Source organism: Acanthaster planci, linkage group LG06 (genome assembly GCF_054643075.1).
Source record: "Acanthaster planci isolate LZ-2023a linkage group LG06, COTS_SCS, whole genome shotgun sequence".
Lineage (NCBI taxonomy): Eukaryota > Metazoa > Echinodermata > Asteroidea > Valvatida > Acanthasteridae > Acanthaster > Acanthaster planci.
The window spans coordinates 5,513,034-5,534,660 of NC_141782.1; the positions used below are offsets into that span (position 1 = coordinate 5,513,034).

A 21,627-nucleotide genomic window follows, 5' to 3' on the forward strand; every position below is an offset into this window, starting at 1 on the left:
TGGAGACCAAGGTTAAGAATGGGACTTGGAAACTTAGACCAAAGACTTAGGGACCAAGAGGTCTGGGACTGAGACTTGCAGGCCTTAATACAGACCTGCTTGTCTGAGACTGAAAGAAAAGCCTACTTGTCTGAGGCTAAAAACCTGGAGACTGGATTATTAAGTTATATATACATTCAAAAGTAAAGAGAAAAGAATGCCAGTGAGCATTAAATTATTTTTCTTTTCATTGTTGCATGACAGGTGCTTCGTGTGCCATTAGAGCGCATTCTTACGTGTTATGTAACGCGTTCCAATAGTGCAGTATATATTTCGGGAGTTGTTGATTCAACTCACTTGCCGTTGAGCAGCTGTGATCTACACTTGATAACCATTTCATTTCAATGTACACAAGATGATGTCGACCAACCCGGATCAGGCCTTAAATCAAGATATTTTGCTCACAATAAGGCAGTTGGCGAGTTGTATAGACGCTAAGGTCAAGTCTGCTTTTAAGAAGCAACGTATGGAAGGAGCCGATTTCTAGAGCGATGGCAATAAAGATCATTTTAAACACTTGCTTAACATTGAGGCATAGGCTGAATCCTCCATAGATTTGATCAACGTCAGTGACATCGAGGCAGCCAAGCAACTACTCCATGCCATACTCTATGCCGTCAAGCGACACAAAAAGCTCATCAAGCTGGCAGACCACTCACCACAAGAGAGTACGTTACCGACGTCCTCGCAGACAAGAAGAAGAAAAGACTTAAGAGAGCAGAAAAATCAGTGGCCATGAAGATGGTAGAGCTTGCAAAGAAGGCCAAGGCCTGGCCCCGTTGGTTCCCTACATGTCAAGCTGCTTCTCCTTTTTCTTGTTGTTCCTTCGGGGCTACCAACACCTACCGCCCTGAATTTTGGACATGTTTTCAGTGCAGGATCACAGTTCCTCCCTGGGAGCACTCCCCAGACAAGACAGCTCCTAGCAGTTTCTAGAGGAGCCTCTGACACAGCCCACCCATAGAGACTGAGAGCTGAAAGCAAACCTCACTAGTGAGACAACTAAGGATGCACCCTTAAGGGTTAAAGGTAAACTGAAACCTTGCGTTTCATGTTGGAAAGATTACCAAAAAGCTGGTTTCTTTATACTAGATGTCGTACAGTTTGGTTACAATTTGCCTTTTTATTTGGAACCCTCACCCGTTTGCCTGGAAAATAACAAATTTAGCTTGAATCATCCTCACTTTGTTGATTTAATTTGCAAACACGCATAGTTGAAACTCTTTCTGTTCCCTATTGCTGTAACCCACTGACCATGGCCGAAGAGAAGAAGCTCCTTTTGGTTCATTCCTTGAGACACCCAAATAAGTTGCTCTGGAAAGAAAAATTCAGTATGAAGACCTCCATCATATTGCACCATCCCTAGATCGAGACCAATTCTATTTTTCTTGTGACCTATAGTCAGGTTACCACCGTGTTGATATTTTCCCATCCGTCAAAAATACGTGGGTTTTTCCTGCAGGGCTTCATCAAGATTCAGTATTGACATGTTTTGCTTTCACATTCCTTCCATTGGGTTTAAGCTGCACATGTCATTTGTTCACCAAGCTTAATAGACCATTAGTAAATTACTGGCGTAGACGGGAAATACTCGTCTACATGTATTTATAGATGATGGTCTCATACTATAAACCTGATCTTGATTCCACGAATTCCACTAGATCCATTTTTCAAGATAGGATTAGGCGCAGTAGTTTTGTCCTGAGCAAAACAAAGTGCTTACGGAGCTCTGCCCAGAGAATACAATATTTGGGCGTAATCATCGATTCCGAAACATTCCAGTTCAGTGTACCCATGGCAAAAATAGACAAACTTCTTTCTATAGTTTTGGCGATACATTTTCTTTCAATTCACAAAACTGAAAGACGCGTACCGGTAAAACTTGTCCCATGTTTTACAGGACAAATAATTTCAGTGGCCCCAGCTTGAGGTCCAGTGGCTAGATTAATGACTCGTTACTCGTACAGAACTCCCAAATCTAGAAATGATTGGTCTGACACCGTGGTCCTATGAGACGCACCCATCTCTGAGCTCAAATTTTGGCCCAAAAACTTTTCAACTAAACAGCTATACCATCCAATTTCAACTCGTGCCTTCTATAACTGTCTATTCGGACACCAGCAACAACGGTGATAATGGTTTCGTGGCAAATTATCCAAACTTGAAATTTCACGGCACTTGGTCTGAGTCGGAGAACCTAAATAGCTCAACATGGCATGAGTTAGTTGCAGTCCATCATATACTATCCAAGATGCAGGGTCTGGTCGCCCTTGACATCATTAATTGGCAATAATTCAAATGTTCCTGCTGTAGTACTAACCCCAATTTACACTATCTTGCACTTGAGATAAGATGAGACAAAAGACAAAATACATCATTCTACTGGAATGGTTACCTAAAAACAAAAACAAACTAGACGATCAAATTAGCACGTTTGAAAATTTTGACAATTGGGCCATTGACAATGAATCATTCAAGCAAATAGATCACCTGAGCGGACCTCATACTATAGATTTGCTTCTCCACGCAACACACAGATTAAATAGTTTAACACAAGGTTTTGGTGCAAAGGAGTCAGTGACAAAGATGCCTTTTGCCAGAGCTGGCAAAATGAGAATTACTATTTCTATCCCCCCGTTTCCCTCATAATTCAGTTGGTTAAACACATTGTTGCAAATGAGGTAAATGGCACATTGGTCATCCCTAAATGGCTATCTGCTTCGCTCTGGCCGTTGTTATGCCCAGACGGCATACATTTCCATTCTAGGATAGTCGATTGGAGAGAAATGTACATTTCCCTTACTCTTCCTACATTGGGTTCAAATTTCGCATTCCAGGCGAGACTCTCTTTCTCCTGTTTGGCATTGAGGTTCGAGTACAACAAAACTTAGAATTCCCCGACAGTGCTTTTTATATATGAAGTTATAGATACCGCCAGTGCCTACCTGTGTGCATAATTGAAACGGATGTTTATATCCATGTGAACCATGAGTGTCCTGATCGCAGCTGGTTAGGCTTTTCCCTCTTTTCGTATTCTCAGGAGTGCAACTTGCTAGGCAACAAGCCACTCCATTGTGCTACTTGTTCAAAAGTTTGGCTTCCACAGATCTCTTTATTTTTGGTTTGGTTATTTTTGTGACATGAGGGAGATTTAGAAAAGAAAATTATTTTCTAATGGAAGCATGGAGGAAGAAAGTTATTTTTCTTGTCATTATTGCATGACAGGTGCTTTGCGCATCATTAGAGTGCATTCTCAAGTGTTACATAATGCATTCCAATAGTGCCGTATATATTGCGGGAGTTGTTGATTAAACTCATTCTCGGTTGAGCAGCTGTGACCTGCCTTCCCTCAACCCGTCCATCCCCACAAACAAGCCTGTGACAGGATTCTTAAATATAGACTTGATCGGGAAAGAGGGGGGCGTGGCCCTTGTCCAACACCCAAGTTGCCCCCACGGTTCCTCTGCAAGGTGGGGGTTTTACGTGGCCACCGAGTGCTGAACTGTAAAGTTCAGAACAACATTGGGCGACAAACTAGTTTAAGAATCCCTGACTTTACATATTCAAATTCTTGATGAATATTCAAATCACCCGTGCTTATTTGTTTCTAGATTGAGGTTTTATCTTGGGTTAGCCCCTTACAGTATTAATTAAAAAAAGAAGTTACCACAGAAAGCACGGTTTGCTGCTTTGTTGACCTATGTCCATACCATTTGCGGGTACTGAAAGCAACTTTGGATGCTTTCTTGATTTCAATATCCATCCCATTTCTGGGTATCGGAAGCAAATCGGGTTACTTTTTCAATTTTCATGCCCTCCCCATTTGTGGGCACCGAGAGCAACTTCCTAAATTCCAGATAAATGGATGAAGCTGTCTGACAGCCTCAGCAACCTCAACCTGCAACACATCTCACCCTCAATCTTCTCCCGATGTACTCACATCAGCAAAAGTGCCATCCACTACAAAAACAATACATTTCTTCCTGGAGAAAGTGGGAGTTGTAGGCCTCCTCCAAGACCAGGGTGCCAGTCTTTCCAATAGAGCTACTTGATTTCTCCCTGTACATATCTTCACTCCTCCCAAGTATACACAAATCTGCAGTATACACAGCATCAGCCACAGTCAACTAACCCTCATAGTTAAGCTGGAGTATCATCACCTACAGATAGCCTGTTGGTCAAGACGGCACTACAAGGCTACAGGAGTTTAACAGCATCAACTCTACTGACAAAAGTGCCTGTAACACCTGAGGTAATGGCAAGTTTGTACAGAGCGTACAGGCACTGTGATGCAGGGCTGGATGACTTACAAATACTATTCATATATAACAGGTTTGCCCTTAGCCAACGTATATTAATAAGCACTGTATGCTCAGTGCTTGTCCGAGAGCTTGCGAAAAAACCTCACAAGCTTACTCGGGTGGGACTCGAACCCACGACCTCCTGCTTACTAGTGCAGATGTCTTAACCACTTGACCACCGAGCTTGCCGGGGTCGGCTGGCCGTGAGAAACAGTCATATAAAAAGCTCAATTTTCGAGTCCCACAACAAACAACCCTTTCCCTGGGAAAAATGGTTCTTGGTCTACTCCTGTTAGGAACTTGTAGTGTCTGCCTAACTTAGAACTGACAGTAACAAATCTTAATAGGTCATTTAATAAAGCTTTTCTTTGGATGCATGTTGGCCGCATCAATTACACTTGCAAATGTTGAAAAGTATTCTGTACAATCGGATGAAAATTGTCAAGTGCGCAACTTTGTTGGACTTGAAGCTAAACCAAAGAAAGTAAACCAAAGAAAGCAGTGGTTCCTATCTGGAAGGGCACAGTTAAATGCAGAGCCTGATAGGGTTTAACAAGATGTTTTAACAAAATGGTGATATTGGCACTGTCTGTATTCATTTATTTATACATATCAATGCATTTGTACATTAATATATGTTGCTTTAAATAATTTTTTTTATTCATACAGATGATGTAACTTAATATTCCACTACACAAAGATTATACATTTTATTGCCAAAATAATGAGTTTTGAGAGTGTTGTTATACAAAAATCTTTGTTTTCCGTACATGTATTAATCCATTTTACATTGTTTGGTCTGTAGCCACTTGCTGCTGGGGAGCCTGGTTTTGGATACGTTTTCTTTATATGCACACACGGGCTGCCCGAAATCGGACAAAGGGAACTGGGCTGTGTAACAAAAGACCGTACTCCGAACAGAAGAATTGCCTAAATTTTTCAGTTGTCAATGGCGGAGATAATCCATCATTTTTTTTGAATCAGTATACCACTGTTTGTGGCATTCACTGTGAGCAGATTACAACTGGGGACAAAAGTACTCCATCACTCTAGCTATTGTTGTAGTCCCGGGTGTGCCGAGTGGCAGAGGGGTCAAAAGGGTCTCTCAGACACAAGGAGTGACGAAGCAGACACGCTTTCTGCTCAGTTTCTGCTACAAGACTGCTGCGTGGCTACACAGAGACAGTAGTAAAGCTACGAGCACGCTTGAGTGGTTTTATTACACAATACTACACTCCTTCCCTTGCTTTTTTCAAATTATTTTTATTTCCTAGTTACTTACCTAGAGAAAACTGGCGTGTAAAATTAAGACACCAATGAATAAATCAATTTATAGTTTCCTTGCTTCATGGTATAAGAATACAACTTCGTCACACTGAATTGAGTGACGGACTGAATGGCTACTATTATCAGTCGGAGTCTACGACACTTAAAAATCAGGGCAGCAATAATAAGTACATTTCTATTTGCTTACAGATGATTTACTCCAGTTTCATTATTCAAATTTATCGACCACAGGAAGTTTCTTCTTCTTAACTCTTGGCAACAGTTGGGGGACCAAGAAAAGCAATCTAGAGTAACAGTCATCTTTCCAATTGATATACTTCAAATTGTGTCCCCTGGAATGGATTGGGAGCAAAATTTGCAACCTCCACACGACAGGTCTTTTACATCGCAACCCCCCGGTACAACAATCGCAACTGGGTGTATTGATTGGTATTTGTGATAAGGCATCTGCATTTGCGCAATCAGTTCCTTTCCTATGGAGGACTACCATATTGTACTGGCTTAACTCTTCTAACCATCTGGCTATTATGCCAGAGGGATTCTTAACCCCTTGATACTACACTATGAGCCATACAATATGATGCATGCTAATCTGGCCGCATTTTAAAAGACGCCAGTGTCGGGAAAGACTGGACCAGTTTCGGGAACAAACAAAAATTACCACACACTGCACGATCTGGGTTCTCTTTACAAGGTGCCAGGCTTGGCTGAAATACTCAGGCATCAAATGCCATTATCACACATTTTTATATGTTCATTGTTAGCAATTGTAAATATCTAGGCATTGAATTTGCAGGTGCCACCTGCGTGTGAAAATGGTATGACTGGAGTAGTGGCTTCTAAATTTGGTTGCTGGATTAATGTTTTAATCCAAGATGGATATTCCAAAAGACTGCAGTGGAGTGCAGTGTTTGCTTCACACAATTTATGACATTATATTCTGATTTGGCTTTCAATATTTGTACAGCATTTTTCTTGTGATGATGTACTGCGAGCAGGATCTAGCTAGTCTCTTGGATAACATGCCAGCTCCATTCACAGAGGCCCAAGTCAAGTGTTTAGCTCTACAGATGGCAAATGGTCTACAGTATTTACATGATAATTTTGTCATCCATCGAGATCTCAAGGTGTCCAACTTGCTTCTGACTGACAAAGGATGTCTTAAGATTGGTTAGTAATAAAGATTATCATGAATAAAAACCTGCATTTTATTTAATGTGACCTCTTGTTTGTTGTACATTGAGTTGTTTAATTGAACAAGTCTACTCCCGTTTCATGTTGGTACATGTAAGTATTATTTTTTAATGAAATTCTCCAATTCATGTTTTTGTTTTGTCAGTGGAAGTTTTTCATCCTTCCCATTACAGGGAAGCCTCTCGAAATTATCTAAGATGACACTTTTTTTGTGCAGACAAAATAAAAAGATGAAAGATTGGAATTAATCCTGACTTCCCCTTACATGCTTACCTTTCAACGACAAGGATACGATGACAACACAATGTGTGTTACATTACTGCTTCAGCTACAGTACATTGGAAAAAATTCATTCAGAGCATTTGTTTCCTCCCCCAGCACCGTTTTACAACAAATATGGAAAGAAATGGTTTCTGCCATGGTGTTAGCATGTTGAGTATGTTCACTTTTTTCATTTGAACTTCCACCTCTTTGGCCATATTCACAAATGACTTGTGTGATAAATGTTTATTATTCATATTGCATCACAAACTTGATAACGCTAAGCCCTACCTCTGTCCCAAGAGTCTTTCATCCAGCAAACAATATTCAAACTGAGGCATGTTTCCTATCTCCTGAAGAAACTCTCCCATCCCTTTGGAATGAACTGTGAATGACTGCTCTTTTTTAATCGTAGAGAGGATACAAAGTTGATGTGTGTCCATTAAAAAAAAAAGAAAGATGTATTTCTAAGATAATACTGTTTGCCACTACCCACTAAAAAGATCAATCTTGTACATCTTAACATGCTGAACCCAGTAACATTTTATGCAAAAATAAAACCCCCATAGCACTTGAACATGATCTTACTATAGGCCCTCTAAAAATTGGAAGAGTGTGGCCAATTGTGGTGAGATCTTGTACATCTTGGAAAGAATCAGTGTGAACTGATAGCAATATGGATTGGGAATTTGTGTCAAAATGTTTAGCATACTCAAAATCTACTTAACATGGTTATAGTGGCTGCAAATCGCAGTGACAATGTACTAACATGGTAAAGATTGGCAGACATGTACTTTTGGCATATCAGCATTGTAGCAGGATCTTTACAAAAGTGGTGCAGGCACAGTTCAATCAGAAAGCATTTTGTGCCATTGCCACCAGAGAATATATATAAAAAAATGCTGGTAAATGTGACGGTACCTTGCTACAGGTGTACCACAAACCCCATACAAGCATAAAGAACATATTACCGTCGTACAATGATCTTTTAGGTCATAGTACAACCATATTTGAAGTCGTTTACGTTATGGAATGAGGTGGGACCCACACTCAGTTTAACCATGCCAAGAATGTAATGTAAACTTAATACACGTGCCATTTATGCAGTAACAACTTAGTACAATCTTGAGAGAGCCATTTTTGGCCTAATTTTCCTAGTTTCATCCATCCGAGTCTAATTTTAAGGAAATGTTACAATGTAGCGGGCTCTTCTTTGTTGTCATCAGAGATTATGGTTTTTATTTGGACAATACATGTATTTGTTCTTGACCATAGCTGATTTTGGTCTTGCAAGAACTTTTGGGTTACCAGTCGAGTCCATGACCCCAAGAGTTGTAACACTGTGGTACAGAGCACCAGAAGTATTGCTGGGATCAAGCGAGCAAACAACAGCAATTGATATGTGGTGAGTTAAAATATAGCACAATAAATTGTACTTACACTAGAAATGAATAAACCTTTCAAAGAAAAGTTGGGCAGCTTGATTTTGTTTATTTAAAAAAGGCATCTTGTCGGCAAGAAATGCGAAGCAAATGCAAGCCTAAGTAGTACCGATCTCTTTCCATCTATCCAGCCGTTCGCTCATTGTTACAGTTTTTACTTAGGGTTTTAGTATGAGTCATTTGTGCCTGTTTATTTCAGTCCTGAGTTTATTAAAAGCATCAGATCTTTATGTGGGATCAGTGCTTTGAAGCGTTGGTTACATAAGGAAGAAATTAAACCCAAACTGTTAAAAGTTTTTAACTATGTTACACATACGTACATGTATGTGTAATGCATGTGAATACTGTGGGTGTATGCACATGTGTCAATTACAGTGTGTGCCACATACGTAAAGGGAGACAGATGTGGAAGGGGAAAGTGCAGAAAGGATGATGGGATCGGGTCAGTGCAGGAGATGGATAGGATGGGGGAGGCAGAGTTCGAGATGGATTCGATAATGGGATAGGGCAGACTCAGAGATGAATGGGAAGGAAAATCGTGGAATGGGGCAGTGTAGGAGATAGATGGGATGATGGGATGGGGTGAAACCTTTGAAGTGCATTCGTTTTGCATCCATGATGAAGTCATTTATCAGCCAATTTGTCTTTATTTGCTGGTTTTTTTTTTAATTGTGGCAAGCAGCCTTTGTTTAGCATGATTTCTCGTTTAATTGCAGTGTAAATTGCGTGGGTGACTTAATATGATCTGCTTTTATGGTAAAGAAATCAAGATTCATATGAAGCAGCGAGCCATGGCAGCTTCACCATTCTAGTTTTTATAACATTTTTTATTTGTTTGAGAAAGATAAAACGTTGCGTTTTTTATTGTTAAACTGATTGGTATTTTTTCTAGGTTTTGCCCGTTTGAAATAGCAAGAATATTCTGTGTGCCTTTTAGCTCTTAGTATTGACACGATGTACGGATGCACCTGTGTCACAATCTGGGTTGGCAGGAATTTTTTCAGTTCAAGCCACTTCCTTCAATTTAAATCAGCTGTTGGGATTCAGTGCATGGATTTCATGGAAACTTGTTAATAATCATGATTTAATTCCACTTTATTTAAAGTTTGCACTTCAGAGGTTACTATGGTAAAGTAGTAGTGTACATCAACCTTTTATCTCTACGAGTACATGTATACATGTATTTTATTGAGATTAGAAATATTGGTCATTATGCAGTAAATATAAAACGATAAAATGTTCTTAATAAATTGAATCTGAATCAAGCCTGAGTCACTATTCTATTAGTCAGACATGGGCTGGATCTCAAAAAAATTTAAAATATCTGATATCATTTTGGAAGATCTGATTTAAATTTTTAGAATTAAATTCTTTTTTTTTTAATTTGACTTAAATATATATAAATATTTGAACTGCTCTCGTGATGTCACATTAATAGCACTGTGTCATTTCTTCTTTATGTTGTTCTAAAGTGTGTATTTAACCGTGTATTAACTCCTGGGTATGGTGGAATGTAGAATTATGGAATGCATTTAATATTATGTTAAACATAATATGTTAAACATGTTGTTTGGATCCCTTGGTGCATTGCACTCATCATGGATATTACACAACTCTCAAACTATTTGGAATTGGATGAAAATTCTTTAAAAGCAGGCCTTCAAATGGAAATATAGAAAAATTCCACTGTTTATTGCCATGTTTTTGCATTGTGTAAATGTAATAAAATGCAGTGCATACTTGTTGAAAATACTTGGAAATAAGACAATCATGGGAAAGAAGGATTTCTTATTTCATTTGGCAATACAGAAGTTTCAGAAAAGTGTTAAAATTTCTGAATTTTTTATATGTAGGGCTGCTGGATGTATATTTGGTGAACTGTTGGCAAATCAACCCATGTTGCCAGGAACATCTGAGTTACAACAGATTCAGTTAATTATAGACTTACTTGGAACTCCCAGTGACAGCATCTGGCCTGTATGTATTTCTGTCTTTGGTTTATTGCTTGTTTTAAGCAGATTTTGCTGCTTATTTTAAGGTCATGTGGGTATTGTAAATATTTTGTGTTTGATTCTGCTCTCTTTCGCCTGAACCCAATTACACTGATGCAGTTGAAAAGACTTTTAAACCCAAAGTGTAAGACTAAAAGAAAAATACAATTTTAATAGAGATTGATGTGCATTTTGAAAAAAGTATACTTAGCCTCTTACAATAGAACATTATGGCACCACTGTTGTGATAGTAAGGTTGATGAAGGAAAGTTTGTTTCCTTGCGAGTTTTTATGTGCTGATATCTGTCACCCAGAAACAATTGTAGCAGTATTTTTCGAATTATGCTAAAACTACATTCAAGTGTTCTTTGGTTATGATCAAGTTTCTTGATGTAATTTCTTTGCCTTTTTTGTGACAGGGTTTTACAGGTTTACCCATGTTAGAAAAGTATACCTTGAAAAACCAGCCTTACAACAACCTGAAACAGAAGTTTCCTTGGCTGTCTCAGGCTGGATTGCACCTCCTTAATATTCTGTTTATGTACGACCCATCTAAAAGGTCAGTCAGATTGTTTGGACATTTTTTTTCTGAGACTTTATGTCACAGGATGTGATCACTGTCAAGAATCCTTTGGTGCAAATAAGATCCTTGTCAAGCTGAGCATGTGAAACACACATGTTGAGAGTTTCAGTATCTTTGAAAATTCCTTCAAGTATAGCCTTTATAATAGTGTGCTATTTATGAAGATCATGGCTGTTACAGTTGCAAACATTTCAATTGTTAACTCTGTTTAAATCATTTTAATTAATCTTTCTACACCCCTTAGTCCGTCCGTCCATCTGTCCTCAGCTGTTTAAGACATGAATTTGTAATTTTAACCATATACATCGACCCTTATCCCAAGACCACCTCTGGGTGTTTTGAACCCAGATAATGTCTGATTATATCTGACACATTGTTGCCTATTAGAAATAAAACTACAAATCCAGGGAATAATTGACTCCCTTACCCCTAACTTCAGAAATTTGTTATTAAGAAGTGTATGTTCACTATTATGGAAAGCTTTCGAGAAGTCTGTCATATCAATGGTGCCCCTATTGTTAAGTAACTTAGCTCCACTGTGTAAAAAGAATGCATCAAACTGACCAGATAGTGTAATGTGGAAACTCCTTTAACATTACCATACGGATTAATGTCTATTTTACTGCTAATGTCATCAAGGACCCAATGAACAATAAATTGTTCAGCAATTTTGGCCAGACCATCGGTCAGGGACACCGGCCTCAGCTTATCGATATTCGCTGGGTACTCTTTAGGAACGGGAATAACAATTGCCTTTTCCCCAACAGAAAGGAACAGTTCCTTCATTGTATGAGCTATTATATACAAGTGAATGGGGCACTAAGCTCAAATGCAAATTCTTTGAGAAGCTGAGGCAGAATTTCATCCGGACCAGAGGCTTTGCATGTTTTAACCTTTCTCAACACATGGTCCACTTCCCATGGGAACAGAAGAGGAGGTTTGGAGGAGGAGGTTTGGTATTGTCCAAAGGTGTTAGGTCAGAGGATGCAGGAACAAATTTGTCATTAATGGCATTAGCGATGTCAATATCTGCGCATACTCAAGGTATTTTCAAGATGTATTTTTGCGTTGGGGAGATGTTAATTATATGTAACGGTTTGCCCGTACCCAACGTATATTAATAAGCACTGTATGCTCAGTGCTTGTCCGAGAGCTTGCGAAAAAAACCTCACAAGCTTACTCGGGTGGACTCGAACCCAAGACCTCCTGCTTACTAGTGCAGATGTCTTAACCACTCGACCACCGAGCTTGCCGGGGTCGGCTGGCCGGTCCGAGTCAAATGAAGCAGCGGGTACCGCGAACTATTTTAAATTCACTACGGTCTCTTTTCGTCATGACCTTGACCTGTTGGTGCCATTTCTTGGGATCCACTTTCTGTAATTGTCTTACTCTCTCAGCGTAATAGTTGTTTTAGCAGACCTTATTTCACGTTACACTCTATTGGGCAATACTCGCCAATTACTAGAATTACATGAAGTCAACAAGGCAAAGTTCTGAGTGGCAAGTGACTGGACCGTTGCTCAACATACGTACCGCACGTACCTTGACATATGTAGCGAACCGTGACCGCAGATCAGAAAGGTTGCTTGTCCTCTGGGCCAGGGCACCCTACAGTTACTACAGGATAGATGATGTCAGAGGCATAATAAGGTCTACCCACCAATACTATGTGTAATATTGAAAAGAATTTATCATGAACAGTGGTCTGTTCACCACCACCAGCACAATAATATGTATTTCAGGCACAGGATGGATTTCTGAGGATGGCTAATAAGACATGGGAAAGGAAGTGGACACCAGTGGCTATAAGAGGGAAAGGACAGAAAAAAGGCTGACAGATTGGAAGGAATGTCACGCCAGGCAAAAGTTCTTGGGGACACAGAAGAGGCAGCGGGGAGCAAGATGTGGGGATGGTTGAAGAGAGGTGACTTGAAGAAGGAGATGGATGGTTTATTACTGCTGGACAGGATCATGCACTGTGGATAAATGTAATGGAGGCTAGGGTAGGAGCTGACATATCTTCAGTGTACAGGATGTGTGGGAGAAAGAGGAGACTCATGTCATATGGTTTGTGAATGCTTCAAGGTAGCCCAGAATGAATACAGGGGAGGCACAAAAAGTCAACCAGGGTGATCCACTGGGAAGTATGTCAAAATCGAGGGATCAAGGTCAAGGGCAAGTGGTGGGAGCATGTTTCGGAGAAGGTTCTGGAAACAGAGAGGTAAAGGTTCTCTAAAGCTTCAACATTCAGATTGACCGTGCTGTAGAATACAGGTAGCCGGATGTTGTTGTTCTAGATAAGGGAACAGAGTTGTGCCACATTATGGATGTGGCAGTGCCCGGTGATACAAGGGTTATAGGCAAGGAGAATTAAAGGTCCTAAAGTACTGGTCTTTGGCGAGTGAATTCATAAGTTGTGAAATGTCAAAGTGAAGGTTATTCTGATTGTTGTGGAGGCACTGGGTATTATTTCCAGGTCCCTTGAGAAATTTCTCAATGAGATTGACACTATTTACATTGAATATTCTTGTACAATCTAGGAAAGAGTACAAACATTGTACTCATGTCACTCCTTTAATAGAGCTGTGAATTCTACAATTAATTTAGCAGCTTCAGACCAATTTGTGTGAATGTGTCAAACTCAGTAATAAACTTTGTATCATAAAACCTTTGATGACCCACTCCGGTTGTATGTCATTTGATGTTTTGAGACATCAAGGTGACATCACAGATATCCTTTTTATTAGATATATAGCTGTGATTCACATCAAAACTGCTGGGTAGATGCCTACACACGTGACATTTTATCATTAAATGATCAAATGCTTTATTTTCAGTATACTATATAAGTGTTTAATTGGTTTGTCACAGATAATTTTATTAATGAGATGCAACAATGTGTTGTTTGAATGTTTAATGTTAAGATTTGCCAACAACGGCTAAAACCATAGCTCAATAGAAGATGAACATTTGTGCATGCACAGGTTATGCATACACAGTACGTGTACAAGTAATGTATGTGTGTGCATGTACTGTATATTTACTGCACAGAATGCCTTTTATAAGCAATTCTGTGTCAACAAGGGATCCTGTACTGTTGCAGGCAGCTAGTCAGCTGCTTTGGGGCAACATTGTGATGAATATTCATTGTGCTCTGCCAATGCTGCAGGCAGAGTGTTGAAAAGTACATACATGTACTTCACAGAAGGTCTTTGCAATTGGTTTCTGGTACATATGTGTGTATCTCTCTTGTGTGTAATAGTTGGTATGTAATGTAACAGTTTGCAAGCAATACTGTGTGTTAGCATGGCTCTTTGAAGCTGACGAGCTAATTGATCCAATTTTTACTGCGACTTTGGACAAGAAAAACTGAGAAATCTCTCCTATGCTTAACTACCAAAAAGTGGTACTTGAACTATTAGGTAGTGTTTTTTTACCAGCTTTCCTTATCTGCAGGTATGTGTGAAATTGGAAGGACACATCTTGGTTAAAATGTCTACACAATTTGTGAAAAACACAGAATTCAAAAAGGATCCACTGAATGATTAGCATAATATGTCAGCCAATCACATTAGAGAATTTAGACCAATAAGGCAACTTCTGTGGCAAAACGTTTAACCGATGGGACATCCTCTTAATGGGAGGCATGGCTTCATGGATTTAGGGAATGTAATTTAAAGTCAGTTTTGTCACAGCCTTTATAGGATAAACACCTAATAGATGGCGCAACTTCCAACCTTTTGTTTACCTGCCTCCACCCCATCTCCACCTTGTGTTAAGTAACATGTTATTGTGTGAACAAAATGTTGGCGTTGTGCTTGGCATTATCACAAATATTTGGTGTTGTGTTTCTTGGATGCACACCAAAAACCATTCCCCCCCAGCAGTTAAGATGGGCGAATCGTATCCTGCATCTAGATTTGAGTCAGTTTGGCACTTTGAAGCAGTTTTTGGCGGGAATTTCGACAGACACTGTCAAGAAATGATCTATTATAATGGCCAATAAAATTGTTTCACCAGTTACAGCTGCTAGAGCATACAATGGAGGCACTATGGCTGTAATCTCAATGATTTGTGACAGGCACTAGAATGGCTCATGGATCTTCACCATGGATCTTCCAACAGGGGAACATCGGGTGCCTGCAGATTTAATAATTCAGGTTTAGTGTTTTCACTACAGAGTTAATAATTAATGGGTGTTAACATGACTGTTCGCTTTTACTGATTTTAGGGTCTGGTGTGCCCAATTGTTATTCAGGATTTAAGGGTGAGCCAGGTGTATTATAAGTGTTACATTAACAGGGGCTACAGTGCCATGTTTAGAGTTGTATAATGGTGGGCCAGGTGGGGCCTAACTTTGATGGCCTGGTGTGCCATTTTTATGGTGGGCCTGGTGCGTCCTAATTACACGTATGATGGTCTAGTGAGCCATACTTATAGCAGGGTCTGGTGTGCCCTGAATATTAACACGATCTAATGGGCCATGTTTAAGGTGGGCCTGGTGTTCCCTATTTCATGGCTGGGTCTGGTGTGCCTGATGAAAATGCAATTCTGTTGCTAGTTTGCCCCCAACAAATTCTGGTATCTGGCAATATTCGGAAGAGTTCTTGAAAAAAAAAAAAACAAAGCTGTGGCCAGAAGACAAATTGAAGTGTGTGTGCGCAGTGATTTATTTTAGTCTGAGAATAAAGGCATGATGTACTTGAAGTGAGGTACGAATTAAAGCATCAATTGCTGTACTGTTACATTTTGAATATTAAAAAGGGGTCAGTTTCGAACTTGAATAAAATAAAGTTGCACGGAGGCATATCAACTTCAATAGACCTGCAGCTAACATTTATCCCACACAGTAATATCACGATAATGCCATCCGGTGAATTTACTTAGGTATTTTATCATTTCAGAATGTGAAATAACTTGTAGCTTGCACTTAGCCAAAGGGGTGTGAACAGATAAAAGAGCTGTAATATCCCCTTTGACTTCAGACAAAAAGCTATTCACAACTGAACTGGCTTTCTCAAACAAAATACTTGTCTGTCTGATCACTCATGTGCTTGTAACTTAAACAATAATATGTAGTTATATATTTGTAATTTTAGTGTAAAAGCATCTTACCCTTCCTTTATAGTTATCCTATACTATAAATTTGTCTTTTGACTTAATGCTTGATGTTTTCTTTTGTTTTGAATTTTTGACAATTAATTGTTGATGTTTTTGTTGTTGTTTAAAGGGCCAGTGCACAAGATTGTTTGGATCATTCCTACTTTAAGGAGCAACCATTGCGTAAGTGTTTGTAACAGAATTCTTGATGAAAAGTTGCTATCAATGCTGGATACCATTGTTCCAAAGCATACAGTTGATATTTGTTATAATTATGCTTCAGTCACTTTTCAAACTTTAGATTAGAAAAGTCCTAAGTATATTTTGTGAACAGGAATAATTGAAGCAAGTAGTCAAAGTACCGTGCACATGTACCAGTAGATTGTTAAATGCATGCAGCTTGTTGAATGTATGATAAAGCTATGGTGAATGGGTCGAGTTGCAGATGTTTGTGTCCATTTCAGGATCAGAATTGTTCTCAGCTTTTATTTGACCATATGCTGGGTTTAATTAGATAATCCGCAATAATCTGCTTTCCCTGAATGCCACAAATAGTGGTATACTGTTTCAAAACAAAGACGGATTCCCTCTGCCATTGACAACTGAAAAAATGTTGGTAATTCCAGCACCTTGGTTTTTTGTTCCGAGTACGGTCTTTTATTTCAAGGCCCAACTCCTTTGTCCGATTTTAGGTAACCCTGGCTATGTGTATAAACCTAAGGTCTCTAGTATCGGTAACCCGGGTACGAAGTGGTTAATTATAAAAAAAGGCTATGCAAGTACTCATTTCTTAACAAACTATCCTCTTTTTTATGCTATTTTTAACTTTGAAGTTGCATTCTTTGGGAAAATTTTAATGCAGCATGCTGTATCAACTTACAATATCAAAATTGTTGCCAGGCTCTGTGGAGACTCGTATTTTTGCCTGTGGAAGTTATCTTAAAAAGTTGCTGAAATACTTGTCGATGTAATAAACTAACATTTGAAAAAGTATAAAATTCAAAACAAACTTGTTTCATACATTGAGGTCAAAAGATCTTTCATTACACATCTTTTCTCCTTTTGCTTATGAAATGAAGGCCAGTCAAAGAGCTTGAAAATAGTGAATCTTTTGGCTTTGTAAGCTGCTATACTATATTGCTGAAGCTTACATTTCAAAATGTGAAGTATGTATATCTTTAAAGTAACTTTTTTTGCTGTTTTAACATATATGCTGAAACAGCTGTTGTTTTGTTCTCTTGTTTGCCAAAGTGTAATACAATAATAATATGATTTTTTTTTAGAGAGCATTACATTAAACATGCTAAAACCAAAACATCTCATTGTGCTTTACAAAGAAATAGCAGGTAAACATGATGAACATTTCCATAAAATAAGATGCAATGAACAAATTTGGAATACAAAATTGTAAAACAAATTCATGAGGAGTTTAAACTGCATTCAAGCCAGAGATGCCAGTTTTCCAGTTGTGTCTGGATTTCTTTTTTTTGTTTAATTATAAATTCCCCAGAAATCCACTTTTCGGCTAAGAAAAGGGCCAGAAAGAGAAGACAGATTGGTTTTCACAGTTTGATTTTCACTTCGATTGGGTTTAGACATTTATACCTCCATGGGTGGCTGTGGTCTTTCTTGTGCAAGCGTATACTTTCAAGGATCATGAGTGAAGAAGACAAAAAAATTGCTCAAAGAGTTGCCAATTCTTTGCCACTGGTATGTGAACTTTGGCAGTTGCAGAGACACCACATACATCATTTCATTTGAATAGAACACTCCCAGTTTGCCTACAACTTGTATGGGCAGCCAAAGTTTGCATAAATAGCCAATTTTACCTGAAATTCGTTCAAAATTGACATTTTTCCCATTAATTTTAATTAGGATTGTATTTTCATTTTATTAGTAGTAGTGCAGAAGTATTTAGTAGTGTGTTTGTTATTATCTGGTGTTCTGATAGCTGTGTGGGATTTGTAACACTTTGTGAATTATTCTTTTACATTTGCATGAATGGCCAAAAATAGTTTTAGCACCCGCCTTTGGGAAAAAAACGACTGTGACATCAAAAAAGCAGACCCTACTACCCATATTGTGCCATAGCATGTTAAGGTGATGTCCAGATCGACGCCAAGGTATAAGTAGCAGTCTTGCCTTAGGACCTAGTTAATTTATGTACAGTTTTGCTGATTGGAAAAGTGAAAAGTGTCAGGCATTTACAATTAATTTTTTTAGGAAACAGGGTGATATCTACTCCATGGACTTGTGAAAGGTAAGTCATCTAAAATGCTTTAATAGAAAAGGCTAAAATCCTAGAACCCTTGTTGTTTTGCATTCCATTTGCTATGCTCTGTCGCATGCTTTGCTGCATCGAAGTAAGTTTAGGTGTTTTCAGGCAGACCCTGTGGTATCTCTGTTATAACACAATTAAGTACAAAAATACCAAAATGATAAACCATATTAAATTAAAATAAACACAAAATACTGACACTGAAAAGGTGCCCCTTCTGTAATGATTCTAGTTATATTAAGGCTGGACTAGACATGTTTAGACTGAAGAATGTGGGACTACAGTATTATGTGACACCATCAACAACTCTGACAAATAGGTAGGTGCTTCAATCATGTAATATTTTGTAAACAAAATGCAATATCTTTGACTCAATGTGACATGTTGAGTGACTGGAATCCAGATGAAGATAATTCAAAACAAGAGCAATATGCTCATGTTTTCTAGTTTAAGTAACAAGGCGAGCAGCCACATTTTGTATCAGTTGTAATCTGTGGATTAAATAACCAGGAAGACCACAAACCTAACCGTGATGTAATAAAAGCACAAATAAGATGTTCAGCAGTGGTGCGATCCAAAATATTTTATAATATTTTATAACATGAGACACTTTCACTGATACATGAACTGAAATACCTCGCAATCCTTTTCTTCTGTGACATTTATAACAACAGTAATGTCGTAGACAGACCAGAGGTCTTTTTTGAGGAAACATTGCAATGTAGAGGACAAACAATGTGATTGCACAATTCCCCATAATACAGGGCAATGCACCTGATGGTGGCACGGAGTTAGGGTAATTTTGACAAGGTCCAATGTGTACCACCTCAGAGAACTGCATTTAACAGCATACAAATTTTTCTAAAGTACACAAATGGGTTTAAGAGAGACTCGCTTTAGGTTAATAAACCTTTTTGCCCCCCCCAAAAAAACCTAAGGCATAATTACACCACAATTAAGACAAAAACCCAGTTGTTCACAGTAGTCAGCATTTCCTTGTTTTTACTTGCTTTAATCATTCCTCCACAGCAATTTAGAACTTGACACTTGGCACAAACACAAAACAAGATGTGTTATATGCAAAAATTGGGGCCTGTTTTTTTGTCATGCAGATCTGGACCACAATCAGTGATCAGACGTTGGTCCACTGATGCCAGAACCTGCTTAATGGATGGTGCAAACCAGCCTTGTACTCTGATGAAGATGATGTCATTTTTTTAATGACTTTTGAATTTTCAAAATCTTAATATTATTTGACCATATCCCTGAATAAAACAAGTTTTGGTTTAAATTCTTCTTGCAGCATCTTAAGTAGTCCAAGTTAATGTATGGGTTGTTTGACAATTTTTATGACATTATAAAGAAAAAAAGTTCAATTTTTATAAACTTACTAAATCAGATCTAATCAATATGAAATTTGCTTGGTAGATCAAAACTCTGATTATTATTTGAAGCGACGTCATTATGACTTCATCATTTGAATTTTTATGCATTGTGATTTTTGTTCTTGTATAAATTTACAAATATATCTTTAATGAGATTTGAAGCATTGCATGTTGGAGAGTAGACTAGGGAGAGGGCTTTTAGTGACACCATGTGGATAGATCTCTTTTAGAAGAGGTGGTTCTGATAATAATCAGTGCTCGTGTACTGGACATTGTGACAAGTGTGCTTCCTCAGAAATTGAGTGGTCATCCTTGGAAATGGAGTGCTGTACTAATACAGTTGCGTGTGAAATGCTGTTTTCAAACTGCTCCCATTTCAACATGAATCACTCCTGGACTGAAATTTTGACCAAATGTCCCTTATATGAAACACTTCAATTTGTGATGATTCTTTTACATTAAAATTTCTCCTTTTTGAGCGATTTTTAAGTATCAGTTTTGTGAAATTCTTGTGAAGACCTACACACCTTTAGAAATCCTTGTGCAGGCTATTCAACCGATTCTCCTGGGTCTCCACAAGACACCATAATTAGAAACTGGAGAACAAAGCCATGTCTCCACAAGGATACAAATTTCGGAATGCAGTGGACTTTGATGGAGTGTTGGTGTATAAGTGCAGGTGAGGTCATTAATGCATGGCGGAGGACGCTAGCCAAGGGGTGGCTTGGATCCCAGGTGCACTGAAGCACAAAAAGGATGCTTGAGCTCTAAGGTCACTGATGCGTGGCATCTCTGACACATTTCTGATTATTTTGAAACTTCACAGTATTAAATGTCAAATTTGATAATGTCACAATGACATCATCAGATATCATTCTACAATGTTTGAACTGTATCACTTTTATATACATTTCATTTTGTGAAGCATAGTTAATATTTAGATGACATGATGTGATTTTTCTTATCGTGCAATTTTGCCAACTTTCAATTTTAACTTCATCATCGGATGACAAGCATATCGTGGTGCAGTGCACATGTAGCTTCCACATTCATTCATGTTCAGTTGCTGACTACAATTGTACGTTATGCATAATGAAAGCTGTTGTTTTCCTTTTGATGGGTAGAATTTAAACAAAATATTAAGTGAAGCTCTAAGTTGCCCTGGAAAGTGAAAGAGTGTACCTGAATGTAATAACATAAAATGTCTAGTATTTAACAGTTTTCAATAAAAGAGCATGTTTCATTTAAGGTGCACCATTCAGAGCTGTCTATTTTTTTTTTAAGGCACTGTTTCAATTGGATTGAATTTCCCAGGTACCTAGACAGGGATAGAGTGTTACAGATAAAAACATATTAAAGTTAATTCATGATTATGCATCATGTGTTAAGTTACACCACATTAAAGGATTTATTTTAAGCTCTGCATCCTCTGAAGTACATATCTGATTGGTGAAAAGCTTGCAGGTACTTAAAAAGGGATGTGTTTCCATGAGAAAAGAGGGATATTGCAATCCCTGTCACGTCACATCCATCATGATAGAAGTGCCACTTTAAGACCTATAGCTGCTTTACGTAAGGACTTATTCAGTGGTGTAACTTTGTGTTACAAGTTCGTTTGTATAATTCAGTGCAATTACAGTCAACACAAGTTGCATAGTGACGGTGAACAACCGAAACAGCTTGTGTTTGTGGTTGTCCTCAAACAATTTCTAGTCAGCTGAATGCCATAACAGTTTTTGCTTTTCTGACAGTTGTTTCCTTATTTT

General features: G+C 38.4%; 1 protein-coding gene across 17 annotated transcripts in view; it reads left to right on the plus strand.

Annotated features, from left to right (window-relative positions):
* The window catches only part of cdk10 (cyclin dependent kinase 10), a 184,177-nt gene that overhangs the window by 130,599 nt on the left and 31,951 nt on the right, over positions 1-21,627 (plus strand). For 8 of the 17 annotated variants that reach the window (XM_087137764.1, XM_087137760.1, XM_087137761.1 and 5 more), the window contains 8 exons: positions 6,595-6,797; positions 8,358-8,487; positions 10,378-10,501; positions 10,935-11,074; positions 16,329-16,381; positions 18,422-18,458; positions 18,709-18,795; positions 19,589-21,109. In XM_087137764.1, coding sequence (XP_086993890.1) covers positions 6,595-6,797; positions 8,358-8,487; positions 10,378-10,501; positions 10,935-11,074; positions 16,329-16,381; positions 18,422-18,458; positions 18,709-18,795; positions 19,589-19,697 — 883 coding nt within the window. In that variant the 3' untranslated portion in view covers positions 19,698-21,109. Of the gene's footprint in view, positions 1-6,594; positions 6,798-8,357; positions 8,488-10,377; positions 10,502-10,934; positions 11,075-16,328; positions 16,382-18,421; positions 18,459-18,708; positions 21,110-21,627 lie in introns of those variants that run through there. The other 9 variants (XR_015425588.1, XM_087137759.1, XM_087137758.1 and 6 more) reach the window with 6 other exon arrangements.